We start from the raw sequence: 23,841 nt of genomic DNA, 5'->3' as shown, positions 1-23,841 counted from the left end.
TCTGCACTATTTGTTATATTCCACGAGTGAAGCCATATGATAATTGCCTTTCTCTGATTGACTTATTTCGCTTAGCATAATAGCCTCCAGTTCCATCCACATTGATGTAAATGGTAGGTATTCATCCTTTCTGATGGCAGAGTAATATTCCATTGTATATATAAACCACATCACCTTTATCCATTCATCTGCTGAAGGACATCTCAGCTCCTTTCACAGTTTGGTTATTGTGGACATTGCTGCTATGAACATTGGGGTACAGGTGCCCCTTCGGATCACTACATCTTTGGGGAAAATACCCAGTAGTACAACTGGTGGGTATTAGGGTAGCTCTATTTTTAACTTTTTAAAAAATACAGTTTTCCAGGGGGGCTATACCAGCTTGCATTCCCACCAACAGTGTAAGAGGGTTCCCCTTTCTTCACATTCTCCCCAATATCTGTTAATTTTAGCTATTCTAACTGGTGTGAGGTGCTTTCTCATTGTGGTTTTGATTTGTATTTCCCTGATGTCAAGTGATGTTGAGCACTTTCTTTTTTTTTTTTTTAAGATTTTATTTATTTATTTGACAGAGATAGAGACAGCCAGCGAGAGAGGGAACACAAGCAGGGGGAGTGGGAGAGGAAGCAGCAGGCTCCCAGCGGAGGAGCCTGATGTGGGGCTCGATCTCATAACGCCGGGATCATGCCCTGAGCCGAAGGCAGACGCTTAACCACTGTGCCACCCAGGCGCCCCTGTTGAGCACTTTCTCATAGTCTGTTGGCCATTTGGATGTCTTCTTTGGAGAAATTTCTGTTCATGTCTTCTGCCCATTTCTTGATTGGATTATTTGTTCTTTGGGTGTTGAGTTTGATAAGTTCTTTATAGATTTGGGAAAATAGCCCTTTATCTGATATGTCATTTTCAAATATCTTCTCCCATTCTATAGGTTGCTTTTTAGTTTTGTTGACTGTTTCCTTTGCTGTGCAGAAGCTTTTTATCTTGATGAAGTCCCAATAGTTCATTTTTGCTTTTGTTTCCTTGCCTTCAGAGACATCTCTAGCAAGAAGTTGCCACGGCTGAGGTTGAAGAGGTTGCTGCCTGTGTTCTCCTCTAGGATTTTGATGGATTCCTGTCTCACATTTAGGTCTTTCATCCATTTTGAGTTTATTTTTGTGTATGGTGTAAGAGAATAGTCCAGTCTCATTCTTCTGCATGTGGCTGTTCAATTTTCCCAGCACCATTTATTGAAGAGATGGTCTTTTTTCCATTGGATATTCTTTCCTGCTTTGTTGAAGATTAGTTGATCGTAAGTCAATGGAACAGAATAGAGAACCCAGAAATGGACCCTCAACTCTATGGTCAACTATTGGTTAATTTTATAGCAATGGAAACCTTAAGGAAGGATCCATGTAAGGAGCTGTAAATAATAGATTCTCATAGCAGGAGCCAAAGACCTTTAGTAATTGATGTCTCTATCTGTATCCTGACCTCAAGAGACTTATTAAACTGATCCAACTCTACGGAGGATTATTCTGCTGTTTGGAAAATTCTGCTTCATTTCTATACAAAGAGACAGTTTTGTGAAGAAGTAACTGAAATCTTGTAGGTCCTTCATTAGATGGTATTGTGGCTGGTTCCTCATGGCACAAACTGAAATTCTTCTGTTGGAAGATATAACAGGGTTCTAATGAATAGTATCTCAAGCAAAAAGGGCTGTGTGATTGAAATGGGATTGTTTATCAATACTTACTTGCCTGCATACACAAATCCACACACAAACACTCCTGCACATATACACCTGACATTTGCCCTTACGCTTACGCTGCATGTCCAAATAAAGCTTTAGCCTCATGAATTGTAGACAAAACTCCCTAGTTCCTCCAACATAACTTCTGAGGTTTCAGTGCCTGCAGTCAGTGAAGATTTCCACTACTGCCTAAAATCCATCTACCTGTTGACTAAACCCTGTCTTCCTTTCATGTTCTACTTTCTTGTCTAGTGTCCTAGGCCAGTTGAGTATCAGATTTTCATTTTTAAAAAGACTGTAGAGTAATATTCCATTGTACACATACCACATCTTTATCCATTCATCTATTGATGGACACTTGGGCTGCTTCCATAGTTTGGCTATTGTAAATAATGGTACAATAAACATAGGGGTTCATATATCTTTTTGAATTAATGATTTCATTTTCTTTAGTTAAATATCCAGTAGTGTTATTACTGGATGATATGGCAATTCCATATTTAACATTTTGAGGAACCTCCATACTGTTTTCCACAGTGCTGTACCAGTTTGCATTCCCACCAACAGTGCACGAGTGTTCTTTTTCTTCCCACATCCTTGCCAACACTTGTTATTTCTTGTTTTTGATTGTGGCCATTTTTTAAATTATCAGCTAGAGCACTGGCCTCTAAATTCTCCTTCCTGGTGCCATTCTGGGACTTAATGCCATACCCATGATGTGATTTTTAAAAAGGAGTGGTCCATACTAGAGCTTCTCAAATGTTAATATGCATGTAAATCACCTGGGAGGTCTTGTTAAAATGCAGACTCTGATTAAATGAGTCTGAAGTGAGAGTGCCTGGGTGGCTCAGTCAGTTAAGCATCTGCCTTCGGTTCAGGTCATGATCCTGGGGATTGAGTCCCATGTCGGCCTCCTGGCTCAGTAGGGGGGTCTGCTTCTCCCTCTGCCCCTCACCCTGCTCTCATGCTCTCTCTCTCTCTCTCTCTCAAATAAATAAATAAAATCTTTAAAAAATTAAATTAAAAATGAGTCTGAAGCGAAAGACAAAATTTTGCATTTCTAACAAGCTTCCAGGTCTGAGGATCATACTTTGAGTAGCAAGAGTTTAATAGACCCTGATTATTTCTTATAAAGACTCCTATACATGGAAATTTAAAAGCTCTTTATTAAACAACTCTGGGTGGAAAGGAAGAGCTAAACAAATGTAGAATTTCAAAAAATGGTATAACTGAAGATACTTCACATTAGAATATATGTAATAAAAGCAGAAGTCAAAGAAAAAAACTTTACTTATTTTTAAAAAATTTTTATTTTCTTCATACTGATAGAGTGAGAGAGAGGGAAAGAGAGTCAGGTGTTGGGACAGAGGGAGAGGGAGAGAATCTTAAGCAGGCTCTATGTCCGGCACAGAGCCCGACATAGAGCTCAATCTCACAACCCTGAGATCATAACCTGAGCTGAAATCAAGAGTCAGACTCTTAACTGACTGAACCACCCAGGTGCTCCAAATACCTATTTTAATAAAATAAGAAATAAAACTAAATTTACAAGGTTGTAACAAATTAAGCTAAAAAAAGCAAAAAGAAAAAAGATTAGTGAATAAGTAAATAACATATATAATTTTAAAATAATGATAAATAAAAGTTCTGGTTATTTAATACAATAAACAGAGCAGAATAAATCATCTGAGATAGGGACACTGAAGGACTCCATAAAAAATCTGCATTTTGCTCCTTTTCCTGCTTCTGTTCTTGTTAGGACCTGCACCTCTACTTTACACATACAAGAAATATATGTCCTCCTTGTAAGGGACAAAGAGTTAATGATTTCTTTGGAATCTTCCAGCACAACAGATAACATCTAAGGAGTAGCCATCATATGCATATTCCAGACCACTGGCACTAGACATCTTGATGTTCAGACCCCCTGGCTCCAACAAAAAATGATTTATGAAAGATACTTGGACCTTTGTCCTGTTCTAACTGGTTTCTGGATGCCTGAGAGGACACACCATCCGCAATAAAAACCCCGACCCCAAGCAAAGATGAGACTCTCTGTTTCCTTTCTGAGTCTCCGAGGCACTCTGTCTGTGTCTACACACTCTCTATATATCTTCAGTAAACTGCTCTCATGCCCTCTGGGCTCGTGTTTGACTTCTACCCTGTGTGGAGCCAAGGATTCTCTTGGCTGGTTCTATGGGACCCCCTCTGGGTCCTTGGACTCAGCCTGCCTACATCATAGCTAATCTAATCAAGGATAAAAGGCATAGCTCAAATATATAAAACAAAAAATGACAAGAGGAAATAACCACTGAAGCTGATTAAATAAAATAAAAATGACTAGAGAACACATTGCACAATTCTATGCGCATAAATTAGAAAACCTTAACGAAATTGATATAGTACAGTGCAGTACATTCCACCAAAATTGGTCTCAGTAGAAAGCACAGATCTGCACAAACAAACAAATAAATAAATAAAGTTAAGAAGTACTCCTGATACCGAACCAGGCCCTCGGGCTCTCTAAACAATAGAAATTGGTAAGAGGCCAAATGGGAGTTTCATGCAAGGCTTTTTTGGGTTTATGCTAGCACAGAGGGGAGGCAGCACAAAGGAAAGAATCCTCGGGCTGATTTCCCAAAGAGCGGTCAGGGAGAGTTATTTAAAGAAACGCAGGTGGGAAAAGGGTGATGTCTAAGCCTGAAGAGGCGGGTATATATTAGCACCTGTGTGCTTACAGGTCATGCTCCTCATGTGATGCATGTCTAATTAACATGTTAAATCTTCGCCCCTGGGCTATGGTTAGTGTAATAATGATGGGAAAACGTTGGTGAAAGTTCAGCACTGGGGTCCATCTTGGGGCTGACTGGTTTAGTCGGTTTCACCAGTCTTTGCAGTCCAGTTCCTCCTTTCTGTAAGCCTGCTCCTTTCAGCAAGCATCCTGCCCCCACAGTCCTGCAACATATGCTACTCAAGGGCATGGAGTTTTACCCATCCTGGAAGATACGCTACTCAAGGACATAGAGTTTCAGGTACCAAGGAATGCTGGACTTGGTGGTTAGGGTTGAGAGGACCCGAGTGCAATCCCTGCTCTCACTTCCACAAAACAAAAGCAAAACACAAAACCCCACTAGATTCAGATAATTTTATAGGAGACGAACAGAAACAAAAGAGAAATTGTAGAGAAAGAAAAACATATTTTTCCTTACAAAATATTACATTGATGGCTGCACCTGATAAAAGTTGCACGAAAAATGAAAACTAAAGACTAACTTCCTTCTAAGTATTGATATAAAATTCTAATTAAATTATCAGCAATGCAGGATTCTCTTACTACACCAATTCTTCTGCTTTATTCCTTTTTAGGCTATGTGTGACAGCTTTGTTCAATAATTAGTTTCATGTAATCCTGGGTATTCTTCCATATTATGCAGGCTATGACATTCTGAAAGTAGGAGAAAAAAGATGTTGACAACACTTGCCTTTACATAGACTACTTTTTGTTTATATTATTCCGTCACCTTGGGTCTTTGCCCTTTTGGGAGTGCTGCTTCTCCCTCTTGGAACTCTTCTGAGTGGGACTGGGTGTGGAGACCTGAAAGCCACCCCTTGTTTGTGAGGATCCATTACTGACACTGATGCCTCAGCAGGAGCCAGGGTGACCCCCAGGGGAAAGCAGTCCATTTGTCCCCGTGGGCACTGGGGCAGCTTAGCTGCCTCATCTCATGTTGGGGCTACTTGCGTTAGCATCCCTTTTGCCTCCTGCATTTCACTGCCCACCTGCTTTTCCTACCTATATTCCACATTGCTGTTTAGGTTTACATCCCGGCCTGTTCTCTGAATTATCCTGTAGACAATGGGGACCCACAGGTTTTAAACTTCTCAGCACAGCAGTTTTGAGGACTAGTTCTCTTGCAGGCGTGAAGACTGCACCTTCTAATAGATGCTAAACCTAGTAAATTGAACTTAAACCACCCTGTGTCATCATTAGGAATATGCTGGGTCAGGCTGAGAAAGGCATGAAGCACCCTTCCTCCAGTCAAAGGCAACAGAATGCCTCTCACTGTTCACATTACTGAGAACTCTATCTCTGATGAGGAATTGGGGAGCTGGGAGCCTGTAGCATTGTCTCTTGATTTTTTGTATTTCCAACATCTCTATATCTTTTACCATTAAAAAAAAGAGAGAGAGAAATTATAACTTGTGCCTATTGGCTTCTCTTTTTCTTTCTGCTTGGCTTCTTTCTTCTCATTCCTGTCCCTTGATGATGCTTAGGTAGAAGTCATGGCCTTTAAAACATGTTCCATTCACCCCTCTAGCCTCATTTATTTCCATTCTCTTTCAAGTACCCTGCACTCTATCTTCTCCGGTTTATTCTTCTTGGAGAATATTTTGTCTTTTCCTATTTTTGTGCTGAGATCCATGCCCTTCCCCTGGTTTGAAAAGTTTATCTTCCTTGGTCTACTTTACACTCTTTCCCTTCTCTGTTCAAATAAGACTTTGTAACACAGTGACATGAGATATATTTAGCCAGTGAAGTCCACCCCAAGACCCCAGGCAGAACTGAGGAACAGCGGACTTTGAGAGATTAAGTATACTATCAGTGTGAAGAATTCTACAACAAAGTAAAATGCTAGTTATGACTGCTGGCATTTGAATCCTGATTCTCTGGCTTAGAAGCTTTGTGACCTTCTATGAACTTCAATGTCATCTATAAAATGTAGATGTGATGATGGGAGCTGCTTTAGAGGGTTGTGAAAATGGAAGGAGAGATCATTTTTGTAAGTAGCTAGCAGGGCACTTCGCACGAAGCAGGCTTTAACAAATCTAACTCATCGCGGGCCTTTTGTTTTCTTTTAAGGATTCCCTCTATATTCTCTTAGGTATCCTCTGAGCATTTGAAGAAACAAAGACTCTTCATCCACTAAGCATCTGCTGTTTTCTGTAATCTGGAAAGCCCCAGAGACCGGAACACAGAGAGAAAAAAACCAGTCTCTGGAGTAGTTGCAGTATTCGGCTGTTGGCAAAGGCCAAGGGAAACTGGGGTGTCCAGGGGAAAAGCCGAATGATAGAGAATCTAAAGGGGAAAAGAGGACTCCAATGGGAGATCTTTGAAAGTGATAACACTCCTCATTGTGTCTCTATGTTGTTCATCTTTGATTTTATGTTGCTCTTCCCGCTCCTCCTGAAGGGAAGGGTACTGAATAAATCCCTCTTCTTTTGAGTAAAAGAAATGTGGACACATCAGAAGCAGCTGAATAGAGAATACAACAGGAACGTGGGTAACTGACCTGGGGACTGGGTGTTGGGCTGATGGAGTTTCAAGACCAGGTCAACCTGGAAAGGAGGGTGTAAGTCCTCCATCACACTGTAAAGGGCTGGCCAGGTCTGGTGGGTAGTGCTGATATGAAGATCACCTCTTGGAAATGATGAGAGGATGGGGGTAGAAAGAGGGAACAGGGAACACTTTGCTTTGCTTCAAAGCTGAGAAAGGAAGTTAAGTCCAACCTTTCGATAAAGGAGAGACAGTTCTCAGGGTCCAAAGGGAGTTTTGAGAAAAGAAACTGAGCAGCAGGACTGATGGGGAGTTTATTTGGTTGTAGAGGGGAGGCATAGGGTTATCATAAACACAAAGGCACCATTTAAGTAAATTATGCATTAACTGCTTTTACCTTTAAGACAATTTTGATTTGAATTGTGTATTTCCCGCTCTTTAAATAGGAATGAAAAATCCTCACATATCCTCTGATTTAGTTACTGAAGTTTGACTTGTGTAAACTTTTCTTTAGTGACTGGCCCTCCAGGTTTTCATGTACATGTCTACAGGATTGAAGGAAGAGGCAGATTCTGGGCTGGAAATATCTTAGGAGAGCTTGATCAGAGTTTTCTGAACAGTGCACCTCAACAATCAGGAAGTCATTGTGTCTGTATGTTGCTATGGGTAGTGGCTATGTGGGTGTGTTCATGTGCTTACTTTATAAAAATTTATCAAGCTATACATTTGAATCTGTGCATTTTCGTTTGTATGGTTTACCTCAAACAAAAAGTTAACAAATGCGGGAGCAGACAGTAATGTTAAATATTTTGGATAGGTCAAGTAAAATAAAGAATGAAAAGAAATTACCGGATTGGCTACACATCATTGATGGGGACCACCTTTGATCTTAGCAAGAAAATTTTCAGTAGCAATAAAAAGTGAAATAAGAATGAAAAAAGACGACTAACCTGTCCTATTGTTTGAGAAGACTAATAAATTATATATAAACCTCTAATTGTGCTAATTAAGAAAAAAAGATATGAGGACAATAAAACCCTCAAGGGAATGAAAGGTTTGACCAGCTAGAAGTTGTGAGGGCTGGAGAGAGGAGGGATGAGCAGGGTACCAGCTGAGACTGCCCTCAGAAGAAAGGTGGATGTAGGGGAGTGCTCCAGGGGAGGAGAGGTCCTGGATCAGAGGTGAGTGGGGTGGTGGGGGGAGGCATTCCATTCTGGTTCCTCAGGCTCCTCTTTGGCTCTTTAAGCAATGATGGGTCAACTCTGAGTTTGTGGCATCCAGAAAACACATGACAGTCTTAAGGATATGCTGAATTATTTTTTTTCCCACTCTTTACTACCATTCCACTTCAAAAAGCTTTCCATTATCTTCTCATTGTCTATCACTAAAGATGTCTCACTCAGCGGTTATACACAGCAAAGTTCTTTTAATCCGACCACGAAGCAGAGCTCAGTACTTTATTCAATCCGTCCCATTATAAGGCATTTCTATGTTTAGAGACTTTTGTTGGTGGTGGTGATTGTTTGTCTGTTTCAATAAAGACCAGTTTGCAATCATCCCAGAAATTCGGATTTTTAGAAAACTTCTGAGGACTCCCATCAAGCCTGGTGATGGTAGCTGGGTGTGAGGTCAATTAGTGCTGGGAGTAAATGGAAGGAGCAAATATATGTTCCACGGTTAGGGCTGGGAACCAGGTGAGTGTCTACCTAGTGCTTGGTTAACAGAGAACATGTCTACTGCAGTCTGGGATCCTGCGGCCAGTCCCTTCCATCAATCTGACATACCCAATTATTTAGGGATATACCCCTGATGAGAAATAAAAAGGGAAGGTGGGGATCATAAATATTTCCAGACAGTGTATTACCTCCTATGGTAATATTGTTCTCTCATGGTAAGTGGTAATCTCTAAGCGGTAATCTTCTCTTATTTTCCTGAATCCATCAATCATTTCTTCAAGGATGTTTCATTCATCTATTGTCAAGGCACTATACCGAGGACAAAAAATGTGATATGTTCAATTTAATAAGTTCATTGTTTCATTTGATAATTATTAAGTATCAGGAACTGAACGTACAAAGATAGAAGACAAACTCCTCTGTTTTCTCACTCATTCTGTGGAAACTATTCGCTATGAGCACACAGATCTTTTAATGGACTTGTGTACCACAGCTTTGGGTCACACACTTGGTATAAGGCCATGAAAAAGACACACATAGTTGACTAAATACAACAAAGTCATAGGTAGAGTATTAGGATTGTCAGTTTAGGTCCTTCAGAGGTCAACATGGGAGATTCCATGAAAGCTCAAAAAAAAGATACCTAATTTAGCCTCAGCATGGGATGGGGAAGAAGGTAGAGAAGGCTCCCCAAAGAGGTAAGCCATGAGCTGATACCTTAACAATAAACAGAAATTAGGAAGGCAAAGAATCCTGAGGAAGATGGAAGGTGGAACAGGATAAATTTGTCAGATGTCAGTTTTCTGATCCTGTAGTCCACTGAATTGAAAATGCCACCAGGTGTCCCTAGCACTATACAGCTGGGAAAAGTCTTACAGGATTGCATCCATTTCTTACATCGTTCTATGTGTTAACAGGAAAGCAGTCTCATCTGTGATGCTGGGGATACCCTATAACCACACAATGGAAACCCCTGCTACCTTCTTCCTTGTGGGCATCCCAGGTTTGCAGTCTTCACATCTTTGGCTGGCTATTTCACTGAGTGCCGTGTATATCACATCTCTGTTAGGAAACACACTCATAATGACTGTAATCTGGATGGATTTCACTCTACAAGAGCCCATGTATTGCTTTCTGTATGTTCTGGCTGCTGTGGACATTGTTTTGGCCTCCTCTGTGGTACCCAAGATGGTGAGCATCTTCTTCTCAGGAGATGGCTCTATCAGCTTTAATGCCTGTTTCACTCAGATGTATATTGTCCATGCAGCCACATCTGTGGAGACAGGGCTATTGCTGGCCATGGCTTTTGACCGCTATGTAGCCATCTGTAAGCCCCTACACTACAAGAGAATTCTCACACCTCAACTGATGCTGGCAATGAGTATGGCCATCACCATTAGAGCTGTCATATTTATGACTCCATTGAGTTGGATGTTAAGTCATCTGCCTTTCTGTGGTTCCAATGTGGTTCTCCATTCCTACTGTGAGCACATAGCTGTAGCCAAGTTGGCATGTGCTGACCCTATGCCCAGTAGTCTCTACAGTGTGATTGGCTCATCCATTATTGTGGGTTCTGATGTGGCCTTCATTGCTGCCTCCTATCAAGTAATTCTCCGGGCAGTATGTGGTCTCTCCTCAAAGAATGCTCAGCTGAAAGCATTAAGCACATGTGGCTCTCACGTGGGGGTTATGGCTCTGTACTACTTACCTGGGATGGCATCCATCTACGTGGCCTGGCTAGGGAAGGCTATGGTGCCACTCCACACTCAAGTACTGTTAGCTGATTTGTATCTGGTCATCCCACCCACCTTAAACCCCATCATTTATGGCCTGAGGACCAAACAAATACGGAAGCGAACATGGAGCTTGCTGATGCACTGCCTCTTTGACCACTCCAAACTGGGTTCCTAAACACACATTCTGTTCAGATCTTGAGCAATCAAGATGACTCAAGAGCAAGCATTCAAAGATGCCTTAGAAATCTGTAGAGCTGGTTTGGTTTGCCTAGCACCATAGAGAGTTCTAAGATGAAGCTGCAAAGTGCATTCTTGTCTAATTTTCCAATTTCAAGCAAGAATGCATATGAAATGATTAATTTTCTGACATTTTTAATGATTTCAATCAACTAGTATCTGTATAAGAGATAAGTCTGGGCAAAGAATATAGATTTGGGTTTTTCTTTCCTTAGCTTCTGACCCTTATTTTCAACTGAGTATCCACCATCCCCCACAGAAAAAACCAACTGTTTGGTCCCCACACACCTGCCTGATTTTCTCAGAATTTCATTTACTCATGTGATTATTATGGAAACAACTGTTAATATATAACCCTGCCTTCTGGCCCAGTGATGAATCCACTCAACTTGGGTCATGTGCTTATACCTGGACCAGAGTCCTTCTCTAGCCAAACTGAATCCCAGTTTATCTGAGGAGATATAAACTTGGGATCACTGACTGTGGTCATTTTCTAACACATGAACTTGGAAAGAGAAATATGTTCCACAGCAAGATAAGCAGATTAGTAAGATGGGATGAAGAAATGGAGTCTCTGGTTCTCTGATTCCAATTTATTCTGGACACCCAGGTACATCTCTGTTATTAAATTCTGTAAGATACCTCTACATCCTTTTAAATTATCCTCTACTGTTAAGCTAGTTGGACTCAGTGTACTAATCACCAGCCTTTTGCTATGAAGCAACAGAAGCTAAGGCAATGCGAGTTTGATTGTGGACATCTTTCTCTTTGCTTCCCAGTCTGGTTCTGTATAACTTAACTGTAAGGCATAAAAGAAGGATCAACTATAATATAAGTCTTTCTTCATCTGGACATCACCATGGAAGTGTGCTCCGGGATGAGCAGGTTAATAGAAAACAGTATCAACAACGAAGCTGAAATGTCCCTATTCTTCTCCAGGTCACCAGACATATATTTGGTCTTTGTTTTTATTTTCCCCTTTCAGAAAGTCTTAAACTCAATAACCAGCATATGTTAAAAGAAAAAGATTTCAAATGTAAAAGATATGTATATTTGATTCTGGTACATTTGAAAATCTTAATAAAAGATAATTTCCTAAGAGTGTTGATAACAAGTTATTATATCTGAGTATTACTATTTCCTTGCTATTGATGGAGGATACAATGTTAATTCATAGAGGATATTAAAGATTAAAGAAAATAATGAATAGAAACCACATAACACAACATCTGACATATTGTCTGTACTTAAAAATATACCCAATAAATTTCTAATTCCACACTTTTAAGTAGCTCAAGGCACTACTGAAAGTGTATTCCCGTGTAGGTCCCGTGTACTCCCGTGTAGGTCCCGGGTATACCCGTGTATCACTCAGGTGATAGCTGTTTCAAACACTCAGCTTAACAACTTGGCATCTATACCTTTTGCTAGTATTAAATTACTCACCTACCCAGAATGTATTCTATTTCTGAATACCATGAAGTAGGAATCAACTTCTAAAAACCTAATAGTGATGCACTGAGTTCCCAAAGAGTAGGACAAAGAAACTCCTCCTTAACATAAAAACAAATCAACGTCATGAGGTAGTCATGTGCATTTGATAAGACTTCCATTTTGAAAAGTCACATTGTTGTTTCCCTACAAGCAACCCAAAGAATGGACTATGTTCATCAAATGCAAGAATATTAGATACATTAAAGAATCTGATGTAAAGCAACGAAGGCATAGTTCAGCCTGGCACTCAAAACAGAAATTTCTTCCCAGCATTTCCCTCAGAAGTCTGCCCTTCTCTGTATTTCATTCACACTGGTATTCCCTGAAACTAGCTGGGACCCACACTTCCAAAGTGGACTAGTTCCCTGCCATGGCTACCCCAAAATAGAAAATCCTGTGCTTCTCCTGATAGATCAGTCACGACTCCTGCCCTCTCACGCTAAGCAATATATGCCATTTGACTAGTGCCTGGGACCCACACAGAGTCTTAGTGTTTGGATCTTGAGAGATTAAAATCAATCCTGCTTGAAAAATGGGAGACTGGATTTCCTGTGGGGAGTCAAGGATTTTCCCTGTCTCTTTGCAGGACTATGTATTTTCCCCTTTCATAGTCTTTCGCCTCAAGGCTCAGGCATTGCACCCCTTGTTTCTCTGCTAGTAAAATAAGGATGGGCAAAGCTCATCCCTGCCTTGCAGTGAATGATGTCACCAAGATGGAGGAGATACCCTAGGCATTCGAGGGAGTGGTGCAGACACTCTACCCTCTTCATGACCACCTGCTGTCTCCCTTCCTGGACCACTTTTGTGATTATCCATCGAATCATTTCTTTTTTTTTTTTTTTAACAGAACTATAATTAAGTACCATCCAGTTGTTCATGCCCCTATGAGACAAGAGCTTATTTTTGATTCTAGGCATATGAATGAAAGTTCTCTCTTTTAAATATTTACTCACGCATGCACACACATACGCGCGCGCGCACACACACACACACACACACACTGCTAGATTGGGCTACAATGGTGAACCAGAGAAATAAGTTTTTGTCTTCATGGGGTTCTTAGAAAGGAAGTATAAGCAACTCCCCTACAGAAAAGGGTTTTCATATACCTAAGAACTTCAAGATTCTTGCCTGGTCTTAAAAATCAGACAGTATGAAATAAACAAGGTTAAATACCTTGTACTTCCCACAAGTAATCATAGCACCCAAATCAGCTTATAAATGCTAAAGAAAAACCAAAACCCTCCCTAAAACTGCATGTTACCAATTAAGTCATTCCACACTATTCAATTCACTCTAGGTTTAAATGAATTTATCACCTAATAATCCTTTTTCCAAGAGACTCCCAGGATTTGTCCTAATAAAACCATAGTAAAAGAACAACACTGGTTCAGTCCTTAGCCTCTTCTGCTAAGCGCCCACGGACATAACTGGAAGAACTTCCTAAAAATTGATTTCTCAAGTCTATAAACAATTCCCCAGGGAGTCCCCCTGTACAAAGACACACGGTCCCTTTAATGTAGGTCAGCTCAATCCTTTGCCAAGACCAGGTCTGTGACTTACCAGTTCATTCCTCTCCAAGCAGAGAATGGAAACTTCTCCCCTTCCGCTAATGCTCTAGGAGCAACTTGGAAGCATGGTGGGCAGAATGAGTTTATTTCTCCATTTTAGCCCGTTTTACCTCCTCCTTCTATGAATAACCAATACAATTAAAGTAGAAAGACAATTTTTCCTATTCTTTATTGCAGGAATTACTTTGCTTCTGCCTATACCTGACCTAGTAACTATTCTGCTGTCCAATCCTGACTCAACAGTCACCATCTTCAAGCTTAAACTACATCAGAAGTTGTGTTCTATGGCATCGTGGCGACGACACGTGATGACACATCACAGCCCCTTGCAATAGGCAAGGCCAATGGTTTCCACATGCTTGCCTTGCAATTTGTCTCCAGGCACAAGCATTCCCACATCATACTCTTAAACCCTGTAAGGAATTATTTTTGGCACATATAACCATCACTCTAAGGTCAACAGCCCAGATACAGAGTTTTAATTCCCTGTCATTATAACGTATGGCTCCCAAGCTGGATTTTTATGCCTTGTCCTTCTTCTGTTATAGATTTAAAGAAGAGAAAGGCAGAATATTATGCAGTTACCAGAGCCATGAAGATTCCCTTGGTGACAAAAAGATCCAAACTTTAGCCCAACTAGCTCGTGAGTGAGCCTTCTCCCCAGTGCATCTGTTTTAAATTTTTCTTTTTATTATTTCCATTCTCTACCCTGAGGTCACAGTCCCCATTCTAATCCCGACACAAACACATACAACAGATGCACAACATATCACTGTGGCCCAGAGCCTGCCACTGGCAAGGGCACCTTTCTGTCGAAAGGGCAGAGACTGTCGGGAGAGGCTCTATGAAACAAAGGCACTGCGGCACAGATGCTGGCTCTAAGAGGGCGAGGTGGGGAGGCCACCGCAGGCGAAATCCGTGGCCTGCCTTCCTCCATCCCTGAGAAAGGGACAAAAATACGGGATGGATCTGAGATTTTCACAACAATCCTGTGACGTAGGAGAGTCTGCAATTACCATACCCATTTTTCCATTGAGGACACCTAAAACCCTTCAAACACAGGATGTTTCAGACCCAACTGTAATGAATGATATGCAGACAGGTGACCTGAGAAGCAAGTTTGTCCATCTTGTTTCATTTGAATGTGGGAAATACTTTATAAGCTTTACAATCTCTTTTCAACAGTTTTGTGAGAAGTAACTTACTGCATTTAAGGCCACTTCAGTTTCTTCATCCGTAAAGTGAACACAAGAACAAGGCTCACAGGTTTTCTGATCCTGACACTTGGGAGGAAAGGGCAGGACCAGGACACAGGTCTCCTTAGAGTCTGAGATACAGTGATTTTCCCAGCTTATGCTCAGAGAGGGGATGCACACTGGGGTGGCCTAGGCAATGTTGCAAGGCATTTCTCTAGCTGTGGGGGGTCAGAGAGTTGGGGTCAAATATGGGTTGCTCGGTAGCAGCAAACCTCAGGCAGAGTGTCCTCTGGTATCAGCATGGCAACCAGCTCTGGACACGAACATTATCTTCTGGCTTTTTGGTAAACCCAATGCAAAGGGTTTCCTATAGATTGGATCTCCTTCATCATCCTTGCCTGACTCAATTATGGCACCCACAGGGACTGGGGAAGAGGAGCACGAGCTACAGAAAGGACAGAGTCCTGACTCTGACACCAACACGTTATCTCACAACTGCTCCGATCCTCGTCCTCAGCCCTGTCGTGCTTCCCTCACAGGCCTGCCATGCTCATTTGACTGAGCCTCAGCTTTTTTTACATAAATAGTTTAGTGAGAGACCTTGGCCGAGTAGCAACAGCCTACTGGGTCAGGCGGAGGACTCCCTGGATCCTAGACTCAGCTTAGTTCAAGGGGATCCTTGATGGTGGCAATGCCCTCCATGACCCTTGTGGGCCAGGTGAAACTCCAAGGCCTCTGGCTAGGATGGTGGCCCTCTTAGTCCTCCCCATCCAGGGAGCAGATGGCCAGAGGAGCCGTGTTGTTTGCTCCAATGCTGTAGCAAGGACTGAAGTAGGGCAGGAGACGCCCAGGGAAGGGATAGTGGGGGAAAGTGAAGATGTGGGAGCCATTGTCAGTCACATTGTAGAAAGAGATATCATGGGCCTCATAATCCAGGAAGACCCCCACCCGGCGGGGAGGGACTGGCAAGGACAGGAGGGGGTACTCATCGGTGCCTGCTCGGTACTCATTTCCCTTCCGCAGCCTGATCACCCAGAATCCATAGTGGGGAGATAAATAGACCACCTCCTTCCGGTCCACATTTTCCTTACACACTCCCAGGCCCCATTCTGACCTGTCTCCCACTTCCACCTCCCAGTAGTGCCGGCCTGAGGAGATGCATTGGCTGCCCAGGACGATATTGTAGCGGTAAAATCTCTCAGGATTGTCAGGCAGTTTCTGCTTGGTGTCTCCATAGCGCACGCGTTTTCTGTCCTCAGACACAACGAGGCGAGAATAAGCGGTGTCTGGATCCAGGCGCACGTCAGCTGGGGAAAAAGATCCTGGTTGGTGACACTGAAACGCGGCAGAGGGCGTGGGTGTGGTCTCTCTGATAAACACAGCCACAGGCTTCTCAGAGATGAGCAGGACTGGGGAGAGCTGGGGCATCCAGAGGGCACTGAACCATTTTCATTCTCTAGGAGGGGTCCTTCCCACCACCCACCATAACCTCTCCTAGCATTCATTACCTGCATACGTCTTCAAAATCTCTCTTAGCCCCAGCACGCGGCAATCTGTCTTTAGGTCCAGGGAGACTGGTTCTGGCCTCCGCAGACTCCAAGACTTGCTCCTGGCAGAGAAGGGGTAAGCCTTGGGGCCAGAAGTCCTATTTCTGCCATATGGGCCTTCCCTTACTATAGGAAAGAGGGGCTTGGCCAGAGTCAGTCAGTGGGGTGCCCCTCCCCAGCGACACCAGGCAAAGCAGAGATGTGATGATTATTTGGCTGAGCCTGAAAGGTTTGTGGTGCAGAGAGAATACTCACATTCCTGGGCTGGGGGAGGGTCAGATGTGCACGTGGCACAGGGAGAGGAAGCAGTGTGCCACAGAGGAGGAAGGCAAATACTCGGGCTGGAGCACGACTAGAGACATCTGCAGTCTTCCTTTCTCGGGCAATCTACCTGAGACTACGTATTTTATAACTTTATCTGAAACTCTTATCGGTAATATTTGAAATGAATTTGACCGAGTACAAAGAAGGAAAAAGAGTGATGAACAAAGCTTCTTTAGCAAATACAGTGAAAGACGATGCACCAGCAGCAACTCTTCTGTAGTGGGTCTATGTTCCTTCCCCACTTCTGCCTCTGGCCAGGCTCCACTATTCCTTACAGGGCTGCTTAGGGGCTCCAAGGATGGAACATACCTGTTTAAGACTTCTTGAATACCCTAGAAGGAGAAAAAAAAAAAAAAAAAAAAGGAGCACATGAATATGTGCTATTCCTCAGAGGGACCAGACAACACTGAGCCCCAGGACGGGGCTTCTCTGAGGGAAAAGGAGGCAGAGAGCAAGGCTCGACGGCTTGATTTCAGGCTCCACCTTGACTCCCAGGCCAGAGGGGAGGGATGGGTATTATGCCAGAGCTGCCTGAGTGCTGTCCCACCTACAAGGCGACAAAAGGTCATGCCAGGGGTAGAGCAGCAGGCATAGTGGAGGGGGCGGTATATGGGATCCACGTCTGGTGGGCAGAGTGCCGACAGGCCCCACTGAAGACTAGCTAATTCTCTCCTGGAGTCCCACACCATCTTCAGCTCTCCTTCAGAGTTCCCAGAACAACCCGCCACTTACCTGCAGCATCCAGCGGACAGGCCTCTGAGACCTCTCCTCCAGCTCAGCAATCAGCCTCCACAGCACTCGGCTCTGCTGGATGAGCTCATTGTGATTCTGCTCCAGTTTCTGCATGGTCTCCCCCTCTTCCTGCTCGAGGCTGGCCAGAGCTGCGGCTGCTTCCACCTCCAGTCGCCGACCTGGTGGCTGCTTTTTCTTTAGTAACCGCCGGTATTTCTCAAACTCCCACATGATACTCTGCTTTCGGGTTTCCACCTGTATCTGTAGAGCCAAGACCAGAAATAAGCACTGATTCTGTACTTGTAAGGGCCTCCCAGGACGGAGGGCACTGGCACATGCATACACACACTCTGGAATGTGTGGGTACCAACTGTGTATCAGGCACTGCAGAAGCCCAGATAAAGGAGACTATTTTGCCTACCTTTCTGCTCCCAGAGCTCCAGCACATGCTTCTGGGTCCCTATCACTACTCTTACTGACCCTAGTAGGGCCCAGGATATTATCTTGGTACTATATGCTCTAAGCTATTCTCTATTTTCAGAATAATATATTTCATTTTCAGAATAATGACCAGAAGAATTACACTTAAGCCTCTAAGGCAGTGTAACTTAACTATGCTGTGAGTTTTGCTCCTTATTGATATCATATCAATTCACTATGCTTTATTAGACTGGCTCGATGTTACCTTCTGTGGAACAACAGTTCTGATGATTTGGTAGTCCTCAAATTTATTACAGGGATGATTTTCTAATATTTTAATAGCTTAACTCTTAGTAAAAATGCTCTACCTGGGGAAAGTGAAACAGAAACCATGCTTTACTAAGCATTATGTAAGTCTTGCCACTGTGAACTAATGCATACCTGAATCACACAGTTTTCCTTTTTTCACATATGAGGACATAAAACCAGAGGTTATCCCTCTATCACTATTAAGAAACCAAGGCCACGCACTTGGTAGAGAATGCTGGCTGGAGAACCCCAGGCTCTCTGACTTCAATGCCACATTCTGCCTCACAGAGACGAGGAAGAGGAAGCAACCACAGGCCAGCTCCCGGACAACATAGCAACCATACAGTTTCCCTTCCCCAGGTGGCAACCTGCCTTCCAGCTGGCAGTTCGTTTCCTCTCACCAACTTCCAGCTTCCAGGCCTCATCTTGCTCTTTCCTCAGATGCTCCAGAGCCTCGTGGAGTTTCCACTGAAAGAAGTAAAAACCTTGTGAGGACACGTCCGGCAGCCCAGGTTGATGATGAGACTTCCTAGCACTGGAAGGTGATAGGAAAACAGGCATCCCTCGGGCAGTGGGCCAGAATGAAGGCTACAGGGGGAGTGATTCCTGCCCAGATGACATCCGGGGCAGCTCTCCAACCCACAATCATTTCAACTCCCACAGTTTCTAAGTTTCTGTAAAGTAGAAGAAAAGGTCCATTTCCAACCTTAGACATTCGTATCCATGCTTATTTTTATCTGTATCTGCCTTGTTATCCCATGGCCTCTTAAAACCTTGTTATTCAAAGCGTGGTGCAAGCGGGTTAGCAGCATCCACTTTACCAGAGAGCTTGCTAGAAATGCAGAACCCCAGCCTCACCCCAGACCTACTGAATTAGAACCTGAATTTTAGCGAGATCCTCGGGTGGTTCACATGCAAATTAAAGGTAAGAAGCACTTTCCGAGGATACTACAAGTTTACTGCCGGGAAGCATAAAGTGTTCTGACACAAATATTAACCCTTTTATTAAAGATTTACCAGCTGCCATCTGTGGCTTCAGCACTAAACCTACATTTAGTACTCTTGACCCCTTCAGTATTATCCCTATTGTATAGATAAGAAAACTGAGGCTTAGTGAGTGAACTATCCAAAGTCATGCAGGTAGTAAATCATTGGGCTGGGATTTAACCCAGCTCTCTAACTATTACGCCTATATTTCACTGCCTCCCTATTTTAAAATTCAAAATAAAATGAGTGAGTAAATACTTGTAATTTTTTAGAAAGTATTCATGCATAGGAAAACACCTAATTCAGGGGATTTGTCTTACATTCTTACCTTCTAATCTCAACTGCAAGAAAGAGAATTAAGACCAGTACTAGACCAATGGATCACAGAATCACTGGGATAATGAATCTGATAAAGATGTATCAGCACGGACATCTGAGAAAAGAGCAAGAGCCTGGAAGCTGATGAAGGCAGCAACAGAGAAGGAGTAGCAGGTGTGACAGAGATGACCCCCCCCGCCCCCACACACACAAAGTGTAGGGAGAGGAGAAAGAACACAGGCTGAAGAGCAAGACTCAGGTCTTCCTTTAACTAATTTAACCTAAAGTCAGAGGCATCTTATAACGTTAAATTAATGTCACTCAATCCTAAATGATTGAGCCACAGTCCCTTCCAGCTCTAAAATCAGTTATCATGATCTCAAATTTCTAAGCCTCCGTTTTGTCAATAAAAGAGGGAGTTGAAGTGACTCTGCCAAACGACTATTGGTGGCAGTGTGAGGAGTTTGCAGGTTCCACAGGGCGCAGCCTTGACGGTCTCACACCCGAACTCCTCTGACGCACTCAGAACCCCAGCAAACCCAAATCGGTCTCCTTCAAATTCTCAGGATGGAAAGCATGTTTGGGTCAGGCATTAAGCCATGCTGGGATCAGCGAAGGCGTGTGGATGGGGGAGGGAAGGAAATGCAAAGAGAGGTGTGGCTCACTGCCTCAGGTCCCCAGGATCTACGGGTGTGAGGAGCCAAAGGAATCAGCTTTCATTTAGTATCTGGGGCTCCTGGTCAAGTCCTTGATCTGGAGATAGCCAAGAATGGGGGACAGGAGGGACCAGGGTGGCTGGCCTCCATTTCCCACCTTATATTCCCAGGTGACATCCTCCATGGGAACGACACTGTGGGCCTCATGCTCGGGGGACTGGCTGCAGGCCTCACACATGATCAGGCCATCCTCTTTGCAGAACATTTTTAATGGTTCCCTGTGGAGCTCACACACATCGCCCTTCAGCCCCATTCCTGGCTGCAGTCCCAGCAGACGAACTTTCTCTACAACATTGGCCAGCTGCCAATTGGGCCGTAGGTTCCTTGGCTGGACAGGAGCCCGGCAGAGGGGACAGGTGTAACCCCAGTTCTGGGATTCTCCTGGAACCTCCCACAGTCCAGAGAGACAGCTGTGGCAGAAGCTGTGGCCACAGTCGATGCTCACAGGCTCCCTCAGGAAGGTCATGCAGATGGGACAGGCCACTTCTTCCACAATGGCTTCTGCCAATGCCACAGGATCCATGTCTCCTTCTCACTCCCTCTTCAGAACATGAATACAGCCAGGCAGAAGTAGTCAAGGCTGAGAAGAAGAAAAAAAGATAAAATATTCTTCTGTTGAAGAGCAAAGGGATCAGCAAAAGGGATAATTAGTGACTGAAAAAAAACCAATTTCCTTCTTTGGATCCTTTATTGACCTTGGTTAATATAAGTGCTGGCCTTCCCAACTGAAGTTCCGACTGGGTCACATTATCCATATAATGTGGAGACATCTGGGGGTGCTTAAGTGAGTGGATATTGGGAGTTTTCAGTTTTCATTCATTTGGTAATCTCTGACTCTCCTGAGTTTGCTCAACCAGACAATTCCCACTCTACTTCAATCACACTCTCCAAATCAGTATTGTTTCTCTTGAGCTTGGGAAAGGTCCCACAAAAAGTGGTGTTTCAGTATCCAAAATAAGGCCAGAAATACCCCTCACCTTACTCTCTAGTATGTTTATATGTATATTTATAGAGTTCAAGGTGCAGAAAAGGTAACATGCCAGAAGTCCATTGCCAGTATGCTCAGTTTGTTCTCTTGCATTGAACACCAGAGTGTAAAGTATAAGGGAACCAACAATGCTTTCTCCACATCCTCTAAACCCCTGCCCATTTCTCTAGCCCTGGCATTCACTAAGTTGTCAAGACACTCTCCTCAGACTTCAGTGATACGTTCAGAAGCAGAGATGAAATAACATCCACTGGAAGATAAAAACACAGGTCAACTGATGACAGTCAAACACATATTGATGAAGTCACTACCCCAGCAAGAAACCTGAGATTTTTGCCAGGGCCAGAGATGAGTATGGAACTTGAACGATCAATGGCAGGCTCTTGGCTCAGTAGACAATATTTCTTTGTTTACTTTCCAAGTTTGTGTTACTGGCTAGAATCTATGAAGGGAAGAGCCCTGTTGATCTTAGTCATGGCTGTATCCTCCACACCTAAACTGTGTCTGCCATGCTGTTGTTGTTAAATAAATGTTTGTTGAATGAATAAACCAGCTAGACAAAGGAAATAGATCCAAGACCCACAATGCTTTTATAATTTGTTTGCTAATTGAGAGCATATTATACAGTAATAATAATAGCAAACACTCCCTGAGCACTAACACTGTGTGCCAGGCACTATTCCGAGTGATTTACACAGATTAACTCAGTTTATTTCACAACCTTAAATGGAAACCATTATTCTATTGTTTTCGTTTTACAGATGCTTGGTCCTGGGCTCTGCCATTCTATCTTGGGCAAATTACTTAACCTCTCTAGCTTCAAGGTAGAATAAAAATTCAAGAGAGAGAAATTGGGCACCTGGGTGGCTCAGTCAGTTAAGCATCTGCCTTTGGCTCAGGTCATGATCTCAGGGTCCTGGGATCAAGTCCTGCATTTGGCTCCCTGTTCAGCAGGGAGTCTTCTTCTCCCTCTAACCCCTCCCCCCAGCTTGTGCGCATGTGCGCCCTCTCTCTCTCTCAAATAAATAAATAAAATGTTTTTTTAAAAAAGAGAGAGAGAGAGAAATCACTGTGATTTAGGGTAGTCCAGTAGGCTTCCTGAAAAAACTGGAGTAGTATGTAGACTTGCAAGGGCTCTCTGTTACAAGCCAGCAGTAGGTCATGCTTCTCATTGTCCTACCTGCCTCCTTATTTTCCACCTCCCACTATCACTGCCAAACTGTGGGACCCGGTATCCTAAAACCTAGTTTTGTGAAATCCCTAACCTACTGAGGGCCTCTCCTGGTTCCCCACCATCAGTCCAGTAAGGAAGCTCTCTCTCTTCAACCCTGAAACAGCAACTGTGCCCAGTTAAGCAAAGAGAGAAACTTCCACACTTTCTTGCACACCCCACGTCTATTTATTCTACCCTATTTGGGTTCCTGCTGTTTTTGCAGCTTGAAATGACTTCTCCATGATCCTGCCCTTAACATCACTTAATATACACACATTATTATCTTCCCACATTGGAAGCTTCATGAGGATAGGGATATTTTCTTATTTTGTTCACAACTACATCCTCAACATCAAGAAGAGTGCCTCAAACATTTTTTGAATATGAAAGAATTAAGTGTAAACGTTGAGGTCTGATAGTAGGTTGGAAATGGAAGTGTCAATATCATCTAATACAGTGGGGGCACCAAGAGCTAACCACTTAAAGGTGACACAAGAGAAGTTGATTACCTATGATTTCAAGCTACGAAGATCAACAGGAGAATGCAAACAGAAATCGAAAATTGAGAAGATGGTGGCAGTAGGAAGGTGAGATAAAGAAATATCAAACCGATAAATCAAAAAATGCAGCAAAAGCATGTTTTAGATTTTCTGAGTCATAAAAATTTAAACATGAAAAAGTTCAAAGTGGTGGCCTCTGCAAGAAGGACTTAGGGTCAGGTAGCTACTATTGCTCTTCCATATAAGACCCGGTTTATTGATTTATTTTTTATTATACATAAATTACTTTGATAAAACTTTGATTAAACGTTTAATTGCTTCGACCTTGCCTTCGCCAGGGTAGGGAGCCTGTCTGGGAAAGACATTTATTTCAGGGCGGGAGACAGAACGTGGCAAAGCCTGGAGAGGAGAGTCCAGAGTGGAGAGAGGGGCGAGGGAGGCGGTGACCCCGGGGGTTCTGGAGCAGAGGGGTGGTAACCTCCCGACCACAAGACTGCGGAGCAGGGCCCGCGGACAGCAGAAGGTGAGCCTGCAGGGCTACTGACTTCAGAACAGGCACAGCTGTCCACCCACCTCCCTCCTCAGCCGGGACTAGCGCCCGCCGCGGAAACCGAAAGTGAAGACGCCCGGTTCTCACCGCCGAGTGCCGGTAGCGGCACAAGCACCAGGTCAAGCCACGGCAGCACTTACCGCCAGCTGGGAGATGAAGGCCCCAAAGTAGCCGGCTCCTGGGCCTCTCAGGCAGGCCTCCCAGGCCCCGCCCATAGGTCCGGAGCCAATGAGCGGCGGGCAGAGCCCGGGCGCCGGGATCGCACGCCGGCGGCGTCTTTGTGGGAACAGCCAATCACAGACAGGGATCAAGACAACTCTAGC

The 23,841-nt window shown here is 43.6% G+C and overlaps 2 protein-coding genes across 6 annotated transcripts; one reads left to right on the top strand and one right to left on the bottom strand.

The window, feature by feature from the left end:
• Positions 1 to 23,741, bottom strand: TRIM68 (tripartite motif containing 68). Of its 5 annotated transcripts, XM_045782719.2 has the most exons (8): positions 23,659 to 23,741; positions 20,365 to 20,847; positions 18,619 to 18,714; positions 17,518 to 17,778; positions 17,095 to 17,117; positions 16,423 to 16,523; positions 16,029 to 16,221; positions 1 to 1,643 (listed from the first exon to the last, which is right to left on the bottom strand). In XM_045782719.2, exons 2-8 carry the CDS (start codon positions 20,788 to 20,790, stop codon positions 1,484 to 1,486), a joined length of 1,260 nt encoding a protein of 419 aa, XP_045638675.2. In that variant the 5' UTR covers positions 20,791 to 20,847; positions 23,659 to 23,741; the 3' UTR covers positions 1 to 1,483. The 5 variants fall into 5 exon arrangements, with proteins under 5 accessions (XP_045638675.2, XP_045638673.1, XP_087724221.1 ...); XM_045782717.2 differs by lacking the exon at positions 1 to 1,643 and having other exon boundaries at positions 12,971 to 16,221; XM_087868095.1 differs by lacking the exon at positions 1 to 1,643 and having other exon boundaries at positions 12,971 to 16,221; positions 20,713 to 20,847.
• On the top strand, positions 9,602 to 10,591 carry LOC123782516 (olfactory receptor 52I2-like). The gene has a single exon (XM_045782724.2). The coding sequence runs from the start codon at positions 9,617 to 9,619 to the stop codon at positions 10,589 to 10,591; it is 975 nt and encodes a 324-aa protein (XP_045638680.2). The 5' UTR covers positions 9,602 to 9,616.
• Positions 23,742 to 23,841: the final 100 nt, after the last annotated feature.

The sequence above is a fragment of the Ursus americanus genome, chromosome 16 (assembly GCF_024610735.1).
Source record: "Ursus americanus isolate L20-20 chromosome 16, mUrsAme1.1.p, whole genome shotgun sequence".
Lineage (NCBI taxonomy): Eukaryota > Metazoa > Chordata > Mammalia > Carnivora > Ursidae > Ursus > Ursus americanus.
The sequence above is the reverse complement of the archived record's forward strand: the minus strand, read 5'-3'. Positions and strand labels throughout refer to the sequence as shown.